Source organism: Chaetodon auriga, chromosome 3 (assembly GCF_051107435.1).
Source record: "Chaetodon auriga isolate fChaAug3 chromosome 3, fChaAug3.hap1, whole genome shotgun sequence".
Taxonomy (NCBI): domain Eukaryota; kingdom Metazoa; phylum Chordata; class Actinopteri; order Chaetodontiformes; family Chaetodontidae; genus Chaetodon; species Chaetodon auriga.
This window is the reverse complement of record NC_135076.1, coordinates 1,259,043-1,276,744: the sequence shown is the minus strand read 5'-3', so window position 1 is coordinate 1,276,744 and position 17,702 is coordinate 1,259,043. Positions and strand designations below refer to the sequence as shown.

The 17,702-nt window shown below is 41.6% G+C and overlaps 1 protein-coding gene across 9 annotated transcripts in view; it reads right to left on the bottom strand.

The window, feature by feature from the left end:
* The window catches only part of nfic (nuclear factor I/C), a 184,250-nt gene extending 167,725 nt beyond the window's left edge, over window positions 1-16,525 (bottom strand). For 7 of the 9 annotated variants that reach the window (XR_013075865.1, XM_076722651.1, XM_076722673.1 and 4 more), the window contains exon 1: window positions 16,307-16,525. Coding sequence is in view for 7 of the 9 variants with exons in the window: in XM_076722651.1 (XP_076578766.1) it covers window positions 16,307-16,387 (81 nt within the window). In the remaining 2 variants the exon portion in view is untranslated. The remainder of the gene's footprint in view (window positions 1-16,306) is intronic. The other 2 variants (XR_013075868.1, XM_076722710.1) reach the window with 1 other exon arrangement.
* Window positions 16,526-17,702: the final 1,177 nt, after the last annotated feature.

Sequence of the window (17,702 nt, the reverse complement as noted above, 5' to 3'; positions counted from 1 at the left end):
CTGAGCCAGACATAGTCAATAAATTCCTGGACCAGGCAGTTAAACAAGTATTCATAAAGGTCAAATTTCTAGTCCACCTTTACCCACATTCAAAATCGGTCCAATTGCCATAGTTACTAGGAAATACTTGATAAAAAAGACACTCATCATAGGCCTGTCTTCCCCACATGGGTCCACTGTCTTGAGCATCGATAGCCTAATACCCAGAGCAGACTTCTCTATGCAGCATTAAACAATCGATCATGCCAACTCCCTTACCCTCCCTGCAAGACAAGGAGCCCGGTTGTCCAAGGCAGACATCACCATCAAAGTCCGTCCTATCCACCCCGACTACTGGCATCTTTTCAGTGTCCTTTGGAAGGGCACATGATACTTTGGAGTGCCTCTGTACTTCGACCTTTGACAGCCCAAAAATATTTGTTTCTTTATCAGAAGCACGTTGGCTCTATCCTGAAAAAATAACTAACTCCCATATGTCATCCATCTCCTAGATGACTTACAGTCTAAACACTCAATTCTGCATTTCACACTAACTCCTTTCAATACTCAGCCACCTAAAGTTCACCGTTGTACACTGGGGACTATACAGCCTGTTTGCTGCAGTGTTCGCAACTCTCATTCCTTCCTCCAATGCCTCCAATGGGTGAAATCAATCCAGTTGTCATAGCAGCCATTTGGGGACATGAATGATCCAAGACCATCGCCATCTACTCTGAAAACAGCACTGTCAGAAACAGAATTATCAAAGGACAGTCACATTGTCTAGACCAGTGTTTCCCAACCACTGTGCTGTGGCCCATGTGCTGTTAGAAATCATCAGGTGTGCCGTGGAAGATTGTCCAATTTCACCTGATTGGTACTCTAAGGCTTAGAGCACCAATCAGGTGATATCTTCCTGTATGCAAAGCTCTCAAGTCTCATCCATTGGGTGTGAGACACACGCATTTCAACCTGTTCACAAGCTCACACGCCATATTTTGTATTTCCCACACAGAGAAATTACCAGGCCACCAAGTTGCGCCACTATTTTTCATAACAGTGGAACAGGTAGAGGAATTAGTGATGTGTCAATCTTAGAGCTGGCTCTTTGAAATGATCGGAGCCAGCTCCTGCATGGGAGCCGGAGCGGGAGCCACTTTGTTTTTTGTGTTTTTTCTCTCAACTTTTTTTCTGTTCAAGCCGCACGTGATTGGTTAACTACATGATGTGTGGTGGCTTTTGTGTGTGCACACTGAGCAGGAGGGGGAGGGGCGGGGGTTACAGACACAGCGCATGCATGCGCACACACACACACACACACACACACACACACCTGCACTAAGAAATGCTGAATTGAATAAATATTTTTATTTGTACGAACTTATGTGTCATTTATCAGATCAGGTCCCTGTCCCCACCCCAACCCTCACCACCGCCGCCGCCAAAATCTCACTCTGAGCTCAGTTCAAAACTTGACAGCCCTGTGTGTTTTTATTCAATTCCTGCAAGAATATCAACTTTGTGTTCAACTAAACAGGCCCAGGTTTCACACTGAGTAAGTAAATTGAATAAATTAAAATTCATTGTATTTCAATAAATACACTTTTTGTGACATTTTTATTTGGTGGTGTGCCTTGTGATTTTTCTAATGTAAAATATGTGCCGTGGCTCAAAAAAGGTTGGGAAACACTGGTCTAGACATTATGCTGTTCATGTGGAGGTTCACCATAGTTTGGGCTCAGCACCAGTTCGTTGTCTGAGCCTCCCACATTCCAGGTCACAAAAACTTGATTGCTGATTCACTTTCTCTTTCCAGAAATTATGTTTGGCACCACTCACATACACCATCTTGCTGGCATAAAATACTCAGTAGAGCAAGAAATGTGTATTAAGTCTATTAAGCAATATTAGACACTTAGGATTAAGTAATTGTTCTGTCTCTACCCCTCTCTATAGTCACTTATTTTAAATAACAAAAACATAAGATATGTCCATGTTGACAAATTATTGTGCAAGTACAAAAGTAATTTTCCAGTCTCACAAAAATGACTTAGGCTCTCATGTAACAGGTAGTGTTCTTGAGCTGTACTTAAATCACTATTAAATTCTTGTGTGACAGAAACAGAAAACTTGTCTGTCAGAACAACTTAACGGAATATGGCTAAATCAAAATTTAATTAAAGTGATCAATGAGATCAAGTGAAGAGACAAACAAAAACAAAATTCAGACTATCTTATCAAACAACATGGGTTGCAAGATGGCGCTGTGTTAGGTGGTCGTCTGTTGTAGTAGCTCGGTCATCATACTCGAGCAGCTGATTGCATTGTGTAAACCCATACTGCCACCTGGAGAGAGGATTGTAGCCCCAGAAGAGTTGAAGAGTCGACATTGGGGATGCAGAGCCGGAGCTAAACAAAGGGCCAAGGCACTGATATACAGACCGGTGATCATCGGGGGTACATGAGGTCTTTGGCGAATAAGATGCACGAGCTCATCGTGCTGGTCATGACTCAGTGGGAATGCCAACAGTGCAGCCTAATGGCCTTTACCGAGTGATGGCTTCCCTCACACATCCCATACCGGTGCGTGGAGGTACCCGGCTTCAGCTGTGTGCGGCCGTACAGAGATGTGGGTCAGAGTGGTAAGGGAGGAGGGATTGCACTGTTTGCGAATGAGAAGTGATGTAATCCCATACGGGTTACCGTTAAGGTATATTTCTGCAGCCCAACGCTGTTTACATCCCCCCGAAGGCTGACTAGGAAGCAGCTTGTGACGTCATCCACTCCACAATAGTGGAGCTACAAATGCAGCAACCAAATGCGTTTGTTGTCATTACTGGGGACTTTAATCACAATACTTTAGACAAAACTCATGAACAACATTCCACCAATTTATTAACTGCCCCACCAGAGACAACACCACACTAGACCTACTGTATGCTGATGCAAAGGATGCGTATAGTGCCACAGCCCTTGCCCCCCTAGGCAGAGCTGAACACAGCCTGGTGTTAACACCTCAGTGTGTCCCTCTTGTCCAGAAGCAGCCTGCGTCCATGAGGATGGTGAGGAGGTGGACTCAGGAGGATAATGAATCACTGTACGACTGCCTTGAGACAACAGACTGGGATGTGTTGTGTGAGCCAAATGGGGAGGACATCAACAACCTGACAGAGTGTATCACAGAGTACATCAAATTCTGTGAACAGACCATACTGCCAACCTGGACTGTACACTGCTTTCCCAAGAAGAAGCCCTGGATCACCAGTGACCTGGAGAGTCTGCTTTATAGGAAGAAACAAGCCTTCAGGTCAGGGGACAAAAAATAACTGAGGAGTGTTCAGCATGAGCTGAGGGAAAAGCTGAGGCAGAACAGAGATGCCTACAGGAGGAATCTGGAAGCCAAAGTCCAGCATAATAGAATGAAGGATGTGTGAACAGGAATGAAGGAGATCACGGGGCTCAATGCAAGAGACAGACCACTAGCCGGCAGCCTTGAGAGGCCAATGGACTAAACAACTTTTCAACAGGTTTAGCTCACAGCCAGGAGTGGCCTTGTAGCCCTCCGCCCCTTCACACCTCACCACTATCCACGATGGCCTCCATAACCCACCCTGCCCAAGCTTTCTTTCTCTAACCCTCAACCTCCCCTGGTGATCCCTCCCTTGGACTCAACTCCCACATCCCACAGCACCCCTTCCACTAGCACCATCCCCTGCCTGACTGTGGGCAAGGTAAGAAGACAGCTGGAGATGCTGCACCTGGGCAAGGCTGCTGGCCCTGATGGTGTTCCAGAGTCCCGAGGACTTGTGCCAGCTAGCTGTCCGTGATCCTGGGACACCTCTGCAAGCTGAGCCTGAGCCTGCAGAAAGCCTCGGTGCTGTGGAAGATGTCCTGCATGGTTCCTGTTCCAAAGAAGACGTCTCCATCTTGCCTTAACGACTACTGACCAGTTGCCCTTACCAGTCATGATGAAGGTGCTGGAGAGGCTGGTCCTGGCCCACCTCCAACTGCATGTGAAATCATCAGTGGACCCTCTACAGTTCACCTACCAACCTCATCTGGATGTGGACGACACCATCATACACCTGCTGCAGCATGCTCACTCTCACCTGGATTGTAGCAGCAGCACTATGAGGATAACTTTCTTCGATTTCTCCAGTGCATTCAATATCATCTAGCCGCTGCACCTGGGTGAGAAGCTGGGAGTCAACGCGCCCACTATCTCCTCGATTCCTGACTACCTGACAGATAGACCACATTTTGTTTGACTGGAAGTGATCTGTCTGAGACCGTGGAAAAGAGTACTGGAGCACCACAGGGGACTATTTTATCTCCTTTTCTCTTCATCTTGTACACCTCAGACTTCCAATACAACTCCTCATAGTGCCACCTACAGAAGTTTTTGGGCGGCTCAGCAGGGTGGGTTGTATAAAGGATGGACGAGAGGAGGAATACAGAGCAGTGGTGGACAATTTTGTGGAATGGTCTGGTAGAAATCCCCTGCTGCTTAACATGGCCAAGACCAAAGAGATGGTGATTGATTTCAGAAGGAACAGGACAACCACACAACCACTGTGCATTCTGGGAGAGAATGTCACAGTGGTACAGAATGTACCTTGGCAACAGACTAAACATCAACACTGTCTACAAGAAGGGGATGAGCAGACTCTATTTCCTGAGAAGGCTCAGCTCATTCAATGTGTGCAACAAGATATTGGAGATCTTCTACCAGTCTGTTGTTGGCAGCGCACTCTTCTTTGCTGCAGTGTGCTGGGGGAGCAGCATCGGAGCTGATGACACCAACAGACTGAAACCCTCTGCAGTGCTTTGCGCTCCAGGGCAGTGCAGCTGCCATACCAGGCCGTGATGTTTTCAGCTAGGATACTCTTGATGGTGCATCTGTAGAGGTTTGACAGAATCCCAGCGTTCATGCCAAACCTCTTCAGACGCCACAGGCAGAAGAGGCACTGTCTCGCTAACCTTACAATCAGGTCTGTGTGGTGAGTCCAGCTGAGGTCCTCACTGATGTTGATCCCCAGGAACCTGAAGCTGCTGACTCTCTCCACTGCTGCTCCCTCAATGTGGATGGGGGCGTGTCCTCCTCCCTGAAGCCTCCTGTTGTCCACGATCATCGCCTTGGTTTTGCTGACGTTGAGCAGGAGGTTGTTGTCACTGCACCATGACGTCAGTGCTCTCACTGCCTCTCTGTAGGCTGACTCATCACCATCCGTGATGCAGCCGATGATGGTGGTATCGTCAGCAAATTTAATGATGGTGTTGGAGCTGTTCTTGGACGTACAGTCATGGGTATAGAGGGAGAAAAGCAGAGGGCTAAGGACACACCCGTGGGGGGCCCTAGTGTTCACAGTCAGTGTGGAGGAGGAGATGTTGCCGATCTCCATCTTCAACAAGAGCCTCAGTCTGTGTGTGGTTCCATTCCCAAAGACTGTTCATCCCAGAGAGTTTTTTGACTTCTCAAGTGCTTTCAACACAACATAATCTGATCATCACTGCTCAGGGGGAGGGAGCTGGAGGAGACTGCCACCAGGCTGAGTGGACCATCAACTACCCTACCAATAGACCACATTACGCTTGGCTTTATGACTGCGTGTCTGATGCGGTGGTTTGCAGCATGAGGGCTCTGCAGGGTACAGCCGTCTCTCCTTTCCTCTACACAACAGACTAGAAGTTCTCCAATGACACAGCCATTGTTGGACGTGTACCACAGGGGAACAAACTGGAATACAAGGAGGTCATCGCCATCTTTGTCAACTGGTGTGGACTGAACCACCTGCACATAAATGCCACAAGATAAATGAGATGGTGATAGATTTCTGCAGGAATGTGTCACTGATTACACCAGTCAGCATCCAGGGTTTGGATATTGAGATTGTGGACATGTACAAATACTTGGCTGTTCACCTTAACTACAAACTGGACTGGACAAACAACACAGATGTCCTGTACAGGAGGGGCCAAAGTCATCTCCATCTGCTTAGAAGACTGTGGTCTTTTGGAGTATGTAGGACACAGTTAAGAACTTTTTATGACTCTGGTGGCATCTGCAGTTTTCTACGCAGTAGTCTGCTGGGGTTGTGGAAGCTCAGAGAGGGACAGAAAAATACTAAACAAACTGGTCAGGAGAGGTGGCTCCATCCTTGACTGCACTCTGGACACCATCAAGGAGGTGGGTGAGAAGAGGATGTTAGCCAAGCTGACATCGATCATGGACAACCCATCCCATCCTCTGCATGAGACAGAGCTTAAGCAGCTCCTTTTGTAACAGACTGCTGCATCCATTGGGTAAGAGAGAACGGTACCGCAGGTCCTTCATTCCATCAGATGTCAGGCTGTTTAACTCCAGCATTATGTAAAGTAGCACCGTGTTGCAGCTGTTTTTCCCAATTCTACGTCATAAACCTACTGTTTCTTTTTTTGTTTGTTTTTTGTTTGCACTACTGTTATCAATGTTAATATATGCTCACATTATTGACTACATGGTGCTGGTGCAATACAATTACTTCCTGTGCAATTTTTCATGCGTTGTATATTTTTCAACAATAGGCATATACATAGTTGATTTTTATTCTTTGGGATCAATTAAGTGCTATCTTATTTTCTCTCTCTTATATTGTAATAATGGAACCTCTTTCATCACAACTGCAACTCCAATAATGATGATGACAAGCAAATGTGGTTGAAAGTTTAAGAAAATGTTCAGGAAGTAAGCCATGTGCTAAAAAATTCTGGTCAACCATGATTCTTCTGGCCTACACCCACTCTTCAGTTGCCTTCTACTAGAATTTCTATTTTTGTAGTCTGTGGCAGTATGTACCTGTTGTCTTAATTCAGAGAAAATGACAACTTTTACCATGCTCTGTATCCTCTTGAATGACCCTTTTGAAAAGCTGAAAAAAGGTGCTCTACGGTGCTTTCTTACACTGCTTAGATGGCTTGCTTTGGTGTGCAGAGAGTTGGGACACTTGCAACATGTTACGTGCATCCTGGACCAGAATTCCAATACATGAATTTCTAGCCAGTGTGCCCATGTCTGCCAAATGTGTGAACAGAGAGTCTCTGTTGTGGGTCTTTTATCTGCAATGCTGTACATTATCTGTCATTCCATTATCATTACATATATACAATGAAAAACATTTTTCTTGTTTGTTTCTGTAACTTTCTCTCTGAAGTCTGTAAAGGAGGAGGAGTGTGATGCTTTAGCTAATACACTATTCAGGAAATACAGATAAACAGAAAAGGTAAGACAAAGTGGTGTGTATATTAATTAGTGGTTACAGTAGCATGTCTTTGTAGTAGTAGTATTGTCTTTGCTGAAGAATAGACACTTTCTTGACACTCCACTTCTGAACCATTTACAGTGGAGCTTTGAACAGTGACAGAGGCATGACTGGCATCAGTCAAGTAGACATGAGGGGTGAGTGAATCAACAATTATATTGGATACTGGATTTTGGCTGGTACATGTACTAACACTTTCAAAGTTTAAAAGCACCCAACTTCATCCAGATTTAATCTGTATCATTCTGTGAGACCTGCTGAGATACATTAACATACCTAACTGCATTTCTTTTTATTTGCTGTGACAAGCCAAATGTGAGCTGGTGAGCCTGAAATAATGGATTTGTGTATCTGTCAGTTTATATTGTGGATTTCTGATTTCTTTACTGTGCGCTTGAGCTGAACAAACCTCACAAGACCTTGCAGAGCGTGGAGTGGCATTCAGTCATTTCATTTCAATGATCTGTGCAGAGATTTAGAGATTGATGACTATTTTTACTATCCCAGTGTTATAATATTGTTAACAACAATACTGGGCGGCTGTGGCTCAGGAAGTAGAGCAGTCGTCCACCGATCAGAAGCAGTGGTTCGATCCCTGGCCTCGGCAGTCCACATGCCGAAGTATCCTTGGACAAGATACTGCACCCCAAAACTGCCCCCGATGCTGTACCATCGGTGTGTGAATTCATATGTACGTTGCTTTGGATAAAAGCCAAATTGCCAAATTACTAATTGTAATTGTAACAATAATAATAATAATAGAAACATACACACCACACTTAATCAAATTTTGTAAAATCCCTTCTAGCGTGGAACTGTATGTGATCATGATGCTGTTGAGGTGAGGATGAGCAGTACTGGGGTTTTGCAGATCACACCGTGCATGCACACAGGAGCAGAAAAACTAAAATAAGAATCGTTACACAGACCTGACCTCAAGAATCACAAAACATGGTAAAAAACAAGCATGTCCCAACCATGTTCGTTAATTTAACTGTCCTCTGGAAACAGTTTCTGTTGTCATCTGTGCTCCTATATCTGTCTCATCTATATTTGGTTGTGATTTCTGTATTTACAGAACATGTTTGTTTTGGTTGTGTTTCCCCACTATTGCAGTGTGTTTGTGTATTTGGTTGTGTTTTCTGGATTTGCAGTGCACTGAGCTGTCAGGGCCACCATATGTTTCAGGTACAGTGTTTTTTTCAAAGAAATGTTACTGAGACATTGGTTTAAAATGAAATACATACTTTTATTTTACGTTTGAGTAATGGTCTGCATACAAACAAAGTCTACTACTTAAATGAGCATCACAGCAGCACAAATCGGCATGGTGGAACTACTCATCCAGACACCTGCTATTCCCTATCATGGTTCACATCTACAGGCCTGATTGAGCAGCACACCAGGAATCAGTGGCAGCATGCTGTAGCAAATATCCATCTGCTTTCCTTCCCGACATACAGTATCAACATAGAATGATTCTTATGATTTTACATACTGCAACTATGATTACAACCAGAGGGCTTGGGATGTTATCACTGCAATGTTTAAGACATCAGACTAATTTATATATTTTTTATTATTGTTTACATTATTATCTACATGACTCACAAGCCATGTACTCAAGGCAGGCTTGAAAAATCTACTGTAAAGCAACAGGAGAAAAGAAATATTTGCCTTGTTTGGGCTTTACGATCTACCAACCAACCCAAAAAACAAGCACAATCTGATCTCAAACTTTGGCATTAAGAAAAAAATCAGTGGGAGTCTAGCGTGTTGGTTGTCAATGGTTGGAAATCAAGCACTCACTGAATCACTTCATAGTCTAACCCCAGTCTACAGTAAAAACTAAATGAAAGTTTTTCTGCTTAACTTTAACAGAGAACACTGTTTTTATCAGTGAAATAACAGTAACAGTCTTCAAAGCAGCAGATATACAGTTCTGGAATAAATTTAGAGACCACTGCAAAATTATCAGTGTCTCTGATTTTACCATTTATAGGTATGTGTTTGAGTAAAACAAACGCTTTTGTTTTGTACTACTAACACTGTTTTGGCCATCCAGCTGGTCCTATTGCAAGAGAATAGCGATGACCACAGCAGTGGACCTATGAGGAAATTGCTGTTACACTGCATGCTTGACACACTATGCACACCTACACAAACAACACATTTATCACATTTAAAACACAAATTATTGTCTGACATTACTCATACTGATGCTATGATAGCTTTCCAGTAAATGTGCATTATTGCGACATCTAGATATGATGTTACAGTATAACTCTTTATTCCCTTATATTTATCACTCATTTTATTATTGTCCTAAGACTTTATATACACAGATAATATTACTTGTGAAAATCACTGTATAAATCGCTTCATAAAAACTTCCTCAAATGCACAGTTACCAAGGTATGGATGTTGGGGACCTCAATAATAGCTGCAGTGGTTTTATCGATAACACAAAGGCAGAGTGTAATTCTCTAAGCTTCTCTATGTTGTTTCACTGTAAATAGTTAAGTTTGTAGATCTTATATAAAAAAAAAATTGAGATGGGTATTTGTTTTTGTACTTTAAAATTTATTTTTTGTAGCACTCTGTTCCATGTTGAGTATAATAAGTCATATAATAATAAACATTTGATATAAGGTATGTTTTGTACATTAGTAATGCATTCTACACATAATTTTACATTATTTACATTATTATACATGTAGACAGGAGGGGGCCTGGATCAAACCACTAACACTGTGATCAGTGGACAACCCACTCTACCTCCTGATCCACAGCTGCCTTGCCAGAAGGCTTTACAAATATTCCCTCAATTCATCCATTTTAGATGACTACAGACAGAATGTTGCTACATCTTGCTCTTAGGCTCCAGCCAGTTCAACTGAAATGGATTAGCAATGAGGGAATTGATAAAGAATCAGACCAATAAGCAGAATTCATAATAGTGTCGGTATCAATAAAATCTTAACATTTCACATCCATACACAAGGCTGAGCGGCAGCACATTTAATGTTAAAACTTGATTTGGTCAGTCTGTCCCTAAATTTATTGTATATATTTCACCTCGATAAACAGTACTTTTTGCCACATTCGGCTAATTTCCATGCAGATATCACTGTTTAATCTTGAGCCTTATTGAAGCTCCACTCATTAATAATGTTGCTTGAATATGGGTTGTAGCCAGAAAAAGTAGTAGTAACACTAGCAATAGTGATAACAGCAATAGCAGCACTGATGTAATGGCTATACCATTAGTGCACTAAGGTAAGGAACTTGGACAGTGGAAAAACTTTATCACTATATAACAATCAGAAACTTTCTGTCAAGTCCCCAGACAAAAAAAAGGAATGGATAAATGCATACACATGCAAACACAAAGAATATTGTAACCATAGGAGCTGACAAACAAAAGAAGATATTGCACTCCTTTCAGTATTCTCAAGCTAATAACCATGTCAATTCAAGTCCATGTTCAACAGGCTTGGTGCAGTCAGTGTGGTTCAGTGACCCATCCCTTCACTGTGTACCTGCTCCTGATATTAATCTACGATTTATATTACTGCCTCTCATATTCTGCACAATGAGGAATTTTGAAATTGTTTGAAGACATTTTTTATATTTTATTTTTTTCATACACACTGCATGATCAAATCAATGCAGTGTTTAGGATAATTAGTTAACTGCATGACAGCGTCTTTTCTGTGTTGTACCCTAAACGGCTGTCCACTAGCAGTGCAAGTGTAGCAGAAGTTATCAGGAGCCACCCAGATGCACAGTGCGACTTTAACTGAGAGGGGGAGAGAGGAGAAACATCATGTTGATGAGAAGAAGATGAACCAGACCAAGGTTTGTAAATGTATACAGGAATGCAGCCGATATTTCACTAATGTAATAATGTACAATATGGACAGAATCAATAAAAAAGGCAACCTGGTGAACAATTTGCATTCTGAACTCATTATGGAGAATGATTCCTAATTCATCATTACATAAATTAGTGAATAATTATCACCAATACATATACATGTGAACAGTTTTTTTAATATTGTATTGTAGCTGGTACAGGTGGGGCTAATTCTACTTGATGTACAGTTAAACAGTTTAATCTATATGACATTGCTGTCTTTCAAACCCTGCTGTTGAACTACAGACCTCACTAGGTGGGTTGAGTCATTCTGGAGAAAGACTGTTGGCATTCATTGAATCTGAAATTCAGGAAATATCTCTTCATGGTCTTCATTACAGTAACTGTGATGCGTGTAGATATAGAGAGATCTAATGATTTTGACCGTTCATCATGCTAGATTAGATATTGTTCCCAGTCAATATAATGTATAAACACTTTTGTGTGACACACATGAATTAATAGAATGAACAAATAAACAGGCTTTGTTGCTATAGCCTTGCTATTCCTGGGGCTGATGTTCTGATATCCCTAATCTTCAACAGATGCCTTAAATTATTTTTCTCTAAACTGTATGACATCAAAAAAGTGTCTTTGTGACAAATGAGTTGTTAAAGTGTTATAGAAATAAAATGACATTGGATTGAAAGGAATGAAGGAATATAGCATAGGATGATTTGCTCTGACACTGTCCTTATATTATGCTTGATCATATATCAACGATTGTTTTTTTCCACACTGATATTAAGGTGATTTTAAGATAAGATATTGCAAAAATAATCTGTAGAATCTGTGCCCTACTGTGCATTTAGAGATGTTTCTGGTTGAGCGGCATGTCCTCCTGCTACACCCCGTTAATCTACATGAGTGAGTCAATTTTAGATCCTTAATATCAAACCTCTTTGCCATCTCTTTTTCATGGATCTGACATCCTGCATCTCCATTCTCCTTATACAGTACGTGCTAACCAAAACTTTGCACTGCATTCCATATGACTGCTGATGATGATGCTGTGATACTGTTGCACTGAGCACAAGACACACAGACTTTTACATAGCTTGAAGATAGGCCGTGCTATATCCCTTGGCTCACTTTTGGCATTTGAATAAAACTCACAAAATCCCAAAATTAGGTTTGGTATGACACTATATACATACCGTGCAAGGGTAGAAATGCGTCCACCAGTCGAGATTTGGCTAAACTGTTTCCACTGTGGGAGCTATCCCTTAAGCTGTATTTACACAGTCATTGACAGTGTATGCACTGCTACCCTGCTACACAGTGGGTGAGTGGGTGTGAAAATGGCTTTAGTGTCTCTGCTGTATATTTGGGGCAAGCAGCACATTTTAGCAATCCAGCTGCCCTGCAAGGTCATGTGATTTAAGTAGCACTGCTGCTTACCACATTGTCACGAGACGCAAGAGCAACAGTTAGTTGCGATAATGCACCTCTATTGCATCTCTGTTGTTCTCATTTGGAACTCTGAAGCTTCCATTTTTAAAACCAGTTAGTTTTATGGTTTTGTTTTCAAAGTCAAATGCTGTTTCATGTGAGGCAGTTGTTTTGGTTTGTTAAGGAAGTTTCAAATAAAAGAAGAAAATAATCAAATGCGATGAAGTATGGTATGGTATGGTTATTTTAAACCAAGTAAATTTACATAACAATTAAAATACTGTGGTATATACCTTTACTGTAATATAACATGACATATACAGTGATAGAAGATTTTAGTCATATTACTAACTCCCACCCCAAATACAGGGTGTTGCATTTTTATTTATCACTAATTATGCGTCTAGACCGTAAGCGTATCTGACATTTTAATCTATCTATCTATTGCCTGCACCTGCAGACTCACCGCTCAGATGTCCAAAGCATTTGTTTGGGCTTCATGTCAGATTTTTAGATAACACACATGTAAATGCAAGGTTGATGCCCAATAAAAAGGGAATGAATAAATTAAACTTAGCGCAAGTTCAGTCAGGAAGATGATCTCTTTGTGCATGCCTTCTAAGTCACCCTCCAATTTCCCTTGACCTCTAAACTACACAAAATCATTCTTGTCTTCATCCAAACACAACCTGACATGCTCACTTTTGGCCAATTATCTGTAAGATGTCAAATTTCAAAAATGCTTTCTCCCTCTCTCTCTCTCTCTCTCTCTCTCTCTGTGCTGTCATTCAGGTGCAAGTCAGTACTGTGATGCTGCTGTAACCCATGTCCACCTCTTCACCACCTCAACTGTGGATGCCTGGCCATCTCCAGTCAGAAGTCATTCCAATCTCCAGTTCCATTCTCTTCACCACCGCCAGTGTTTAAGCTTTGTGAGAGTTTCCTTCATTTTGGGATCACCTTATGCACAGGACTGCTTCCCATGATGATCTACTTCCTGCTGGGGTCTAAGCACCAAAGTCTATTTCTTATGTTTATAATAAATCACTTAAAATTTCAAATTCTCATTTGTTGCTCTTATAAGTCTCTCCTGATTGAAACATTTATCCACATTTTGCAACCTTGGTGGAGCAGAGTGCACTGCAATCTGGTCAGAACCAGAGTTTGCTTAAGCTCCAGTGTGAAATTGGACAGGATTTAGTGACATCTAGCGGAGAGGTTGCAGATGACAACCAAGTGAATACTGACCTTCCTCTACGGTGGTCACTGAAAATGCAGAAAACTTGAAATGCCCCGTCTAGAGTCAGTATTTGGTTTGTCTGATCTGGGATACTGTAGAAATATGGAAATATAGAAATATAAGAAGACCCACTCTCTCTGTATACATAAAGGGCTCACTCTAAGGTAACAAAAACTCAACAGTACTTATTTTCAGGTGATTATACACTCATGAAAACATAATTATGAATGTCAAATTCCATTTCTGCCAGTACATCCTACACATCCTAGACATTTGAGTTTGCTGTTTTATGTTGCAAAATAAAAGTTTACCTTTGTTAGTAAGTTGTTAGTTTGTAATGTCTCTGTTGAGAACATAGTGCTTTATGTTGGTAATTGGTCATTTTTGTGCTGGTTTACAGTTTTAACCATTAGTGAGGTGGCTTGAGTAACCATGAGGGGACGATATGAAAATAGAAATAAACAGTTGTGTAGGTTTGCCCAAACCTACTTTATATTATTGCCTCTGAAAATGTAATACACAGAAATGTTTATTATTGTAATGTTGACATTCTGTGACATTCATTTATGGAGCTATGAGTAAGTCAAACTTGGTTTTGGGTGATTGGAAATTTGATAAACTTCACTCATCCAATGACTTGAATTTACAAAATGTACTTTTAATTGTTTTACTTTACATGATGTATACAATATCGTGTCATAATAATCTTAATTCAAACAAGTTTTCAAAGAATATTGTGGTTTTCACTTTTTTGGTTTCAAAGACATTTCTTCAAAGTCTGAATGCTTTGCATAGCTCCTGCTGTAACAAGTAAGTAAATAAAAGACCACCGTGCCATGTTGAAACGGTTTGATTACCATGCAGGTACACATATTTTACAGTCAAAGTGGTAGCTGGCAGTGCTCAAAATGCAAAATTATACTGCTGCTTAAACTAGTTACAAGAAACTATCTGCAGTATGTATTAACTTACACAGTGTGCAGTTTCTTTTTTTCACTAAAATTTCAAACAATTTACATATCAAAAGTATTTTTGTTAAATGACCATCTTTTACGCTATTCAGGTACATGGTGATGGGTGACACCTGAAATGGGGCGGCGAGTTGCCCTTTTTTTTATGTCAGAGCAACAGCACCACAAAACGTCTGTTCGCATCGTTTTTGGAAGCTGAGGGATTCACAGCAATCAATAAAATTCACATGCTCAAATTTAATCTTTGCCACGTATCATCTAATGGAGCTCATGGTGATGGAGCGGCAATATTTCACGTCTTTATTCTCCACACTGGCATCTGAGCTGTTGTGAAGTGGCTCATTCTGCAGCTTGAACTCAAGTCTTCCAGTGACTGTTTCCATCGGGACTGCGGGTACAGGAGGACTGCCTTCAGCAGTTACAGCTCTGAGTTTATCCTAGCGGCTCTCTGCCCCAACAGTATCCATAGACAGGAGGCCCTCTGTCGTTCTGTCATTCTAACTCTGTCCGCTGGCACTAACTGCGGCCATTTTCTGCTGACTAACACACACTCGCTCGCACGCACGCACACACAGACATGCACACACACACGCCGAGAGGAGGAGGCTTGAGGTGAACTTCAACTTGGCCATCCGCCGTCCCGCGTGACGAACTGCAACGGAGGCAGATGGGCCTGTAACTGCACGCTCTTCTTCAAAACCCCGACACTTAATAACTTTCACCACGCGTTGATATACACACATCATGTTGTCCGCTTGCTCATGCGCCGCCAGGCGTAGGAAACCACATTTGCCTGTGGGATAAATCATGTATAACGCCAATACGCCCCATTCTCCTGCACGAAGGCGACGTTACTCCAAACTTCACTAAAAACTATACGAATTTTAAGATTACTTAGTATTTAATGTCAGACACACTTACCGCCTCGTGTGAGAAATCGACTCTTCCCCTATTTGATGGCCTTTTGGAAAATTCGGCCTATATATTATACGCAAAAAAGACCTTTATGTTAGCAAAATATCAAGTTTTATAATCACTTCCCACTGCCGGCTTCCGCCCTGCAGTGTGTTTGACGGAAGACACCAATTGAACGCACGGCTGAAAACGCTTCTTAAAGTTAATATTTTATCAAAGTATGTGGTATTTGGCGTGGAGAGTATTTGCCGAATGTAAGCGTGATTCATGACAATTCATGATTGTTTTCAAGTTGTGTTGTGTCAGCTGTTTATATTTGCAGGCGTGCAATGAATATCTTATTGGCCAGCTTTTTGAATGAAATTTAGCGGCAGATACTCTCCTTAAGCAAACGTTTGGACGCAGCTACAAACTAAAAGACCCAGAGAAATAGAGATTTATAGCTTGCTCACGTTCTGCTTCACTTTCAGCTGCGTAGTTATTGTTACTCAACCAACTCCTCGACTTGCGTCTTTTCGGAAAACATGGAACAGTACACCAATCGGAAGGGACATTCGAATCTATTACTGTATCGGAACGGGTTTAGTCCTACCATTTCGAAGCCGAGGCGCCACCGGGGGAAGTTAAAGCTGATCTCATCGCCTGCCCATCTTGCGCTGTGGGTCGTTATCATTCCATATTCATTTCCATCATCGTGCGCGTGCCAGGTGGAGTAAATCCGCGGTGCTGTAGACCAGGAACGTCCCGCGTCAAGCTTCTGGCTCAACGGCAGCCCCCCACCCCCGCCCGCCTGGCTGCGGCAGAACAGAATAGTGCTACCGCTTGTAGTCCTGGCCTTTCACAGTGTTAGCCAGTTATATTTTGTCTTTCCTCCCTTTGTATTGTGTATTATATTCATCTGTCATTTATTTTTCACTCTCATTTTTCGCTCTGCCGTCCTCACTGCCTCTTCATCTCTACACGTTTGGGGGAAGGGGGTTGTGAAAATAAAGCACTAATGGTGTATGTTGCTTATCTGGGAGGCTGTGCCTGTACTAGCTCCGATTTCTAATTATTATTATTATTGTTATTATTACTGTTATTATTAATTCATTCTATCAATTGTTCTTCGCACATTTTATCTTTATTCTTTTAATTCTGATTCCATACCATACAGCCAACTACTACTTCTGCATACTTTCAGCTAGCGAAACCATTCAAATATCAAAATGCTCAGCTCATGAAGGACATTTATGCATGTAATTATCTTTTTCATACTTGTTCGAAATATCAATCTTTTTTCATCAATTTTTACAATGTAAGTAAATGGAACAATCTTCAAGTCCTCTTCACACTTACTTCACTTTGAAATGCTTCCAGTTCTGCATACTTTTAGTTATAGCTATCATTAAGTTTGATTAAGTCACAAGACAATACCTGCCAACTTTCCTGTTTTTCCTGGGATTCTCCTGTATTTTACTCTTCTTTAGCACTGGCCAGGTGTTTAAATAATTTCCTGTAAATCTCCCATATTTTCAACCTTTCTACAAAAGAGGTTGAGAGGAGGCATAACTGCTTATTTGATGTATGTACTTAATTCCCCTCTGTGACAGCAGGTGCAGTATCTAGAGCATTAGTTGTAACATCTACTAGGAGTCATTCAACTCAAATGGCACCCACCAAGAACAAGAGGGATCGATGTAAGAGAGATGTCAGTCAAAACGTCTTAGGCTACATTTACACATAGCAGGGTATTTGGAAAACGGATATTTTAGCCCCTACATTTTCAAAAATAACATCGTGCACACAACATCATTTTCAAAAATGTTGTCATTTACATAAACCCGGATAAATACGCCATCGAGCACCATCATAAGTATGGCAAACCTAAGGGCGTGAGTGTAAACATAAGTCGCTCACATGACGTTAAGTATTTTCAGTTGCATGTTGTGACGTTTCGGAACCTAAAACGCTGTTTAACTCTGTTTACATACCAACATATAACCAGC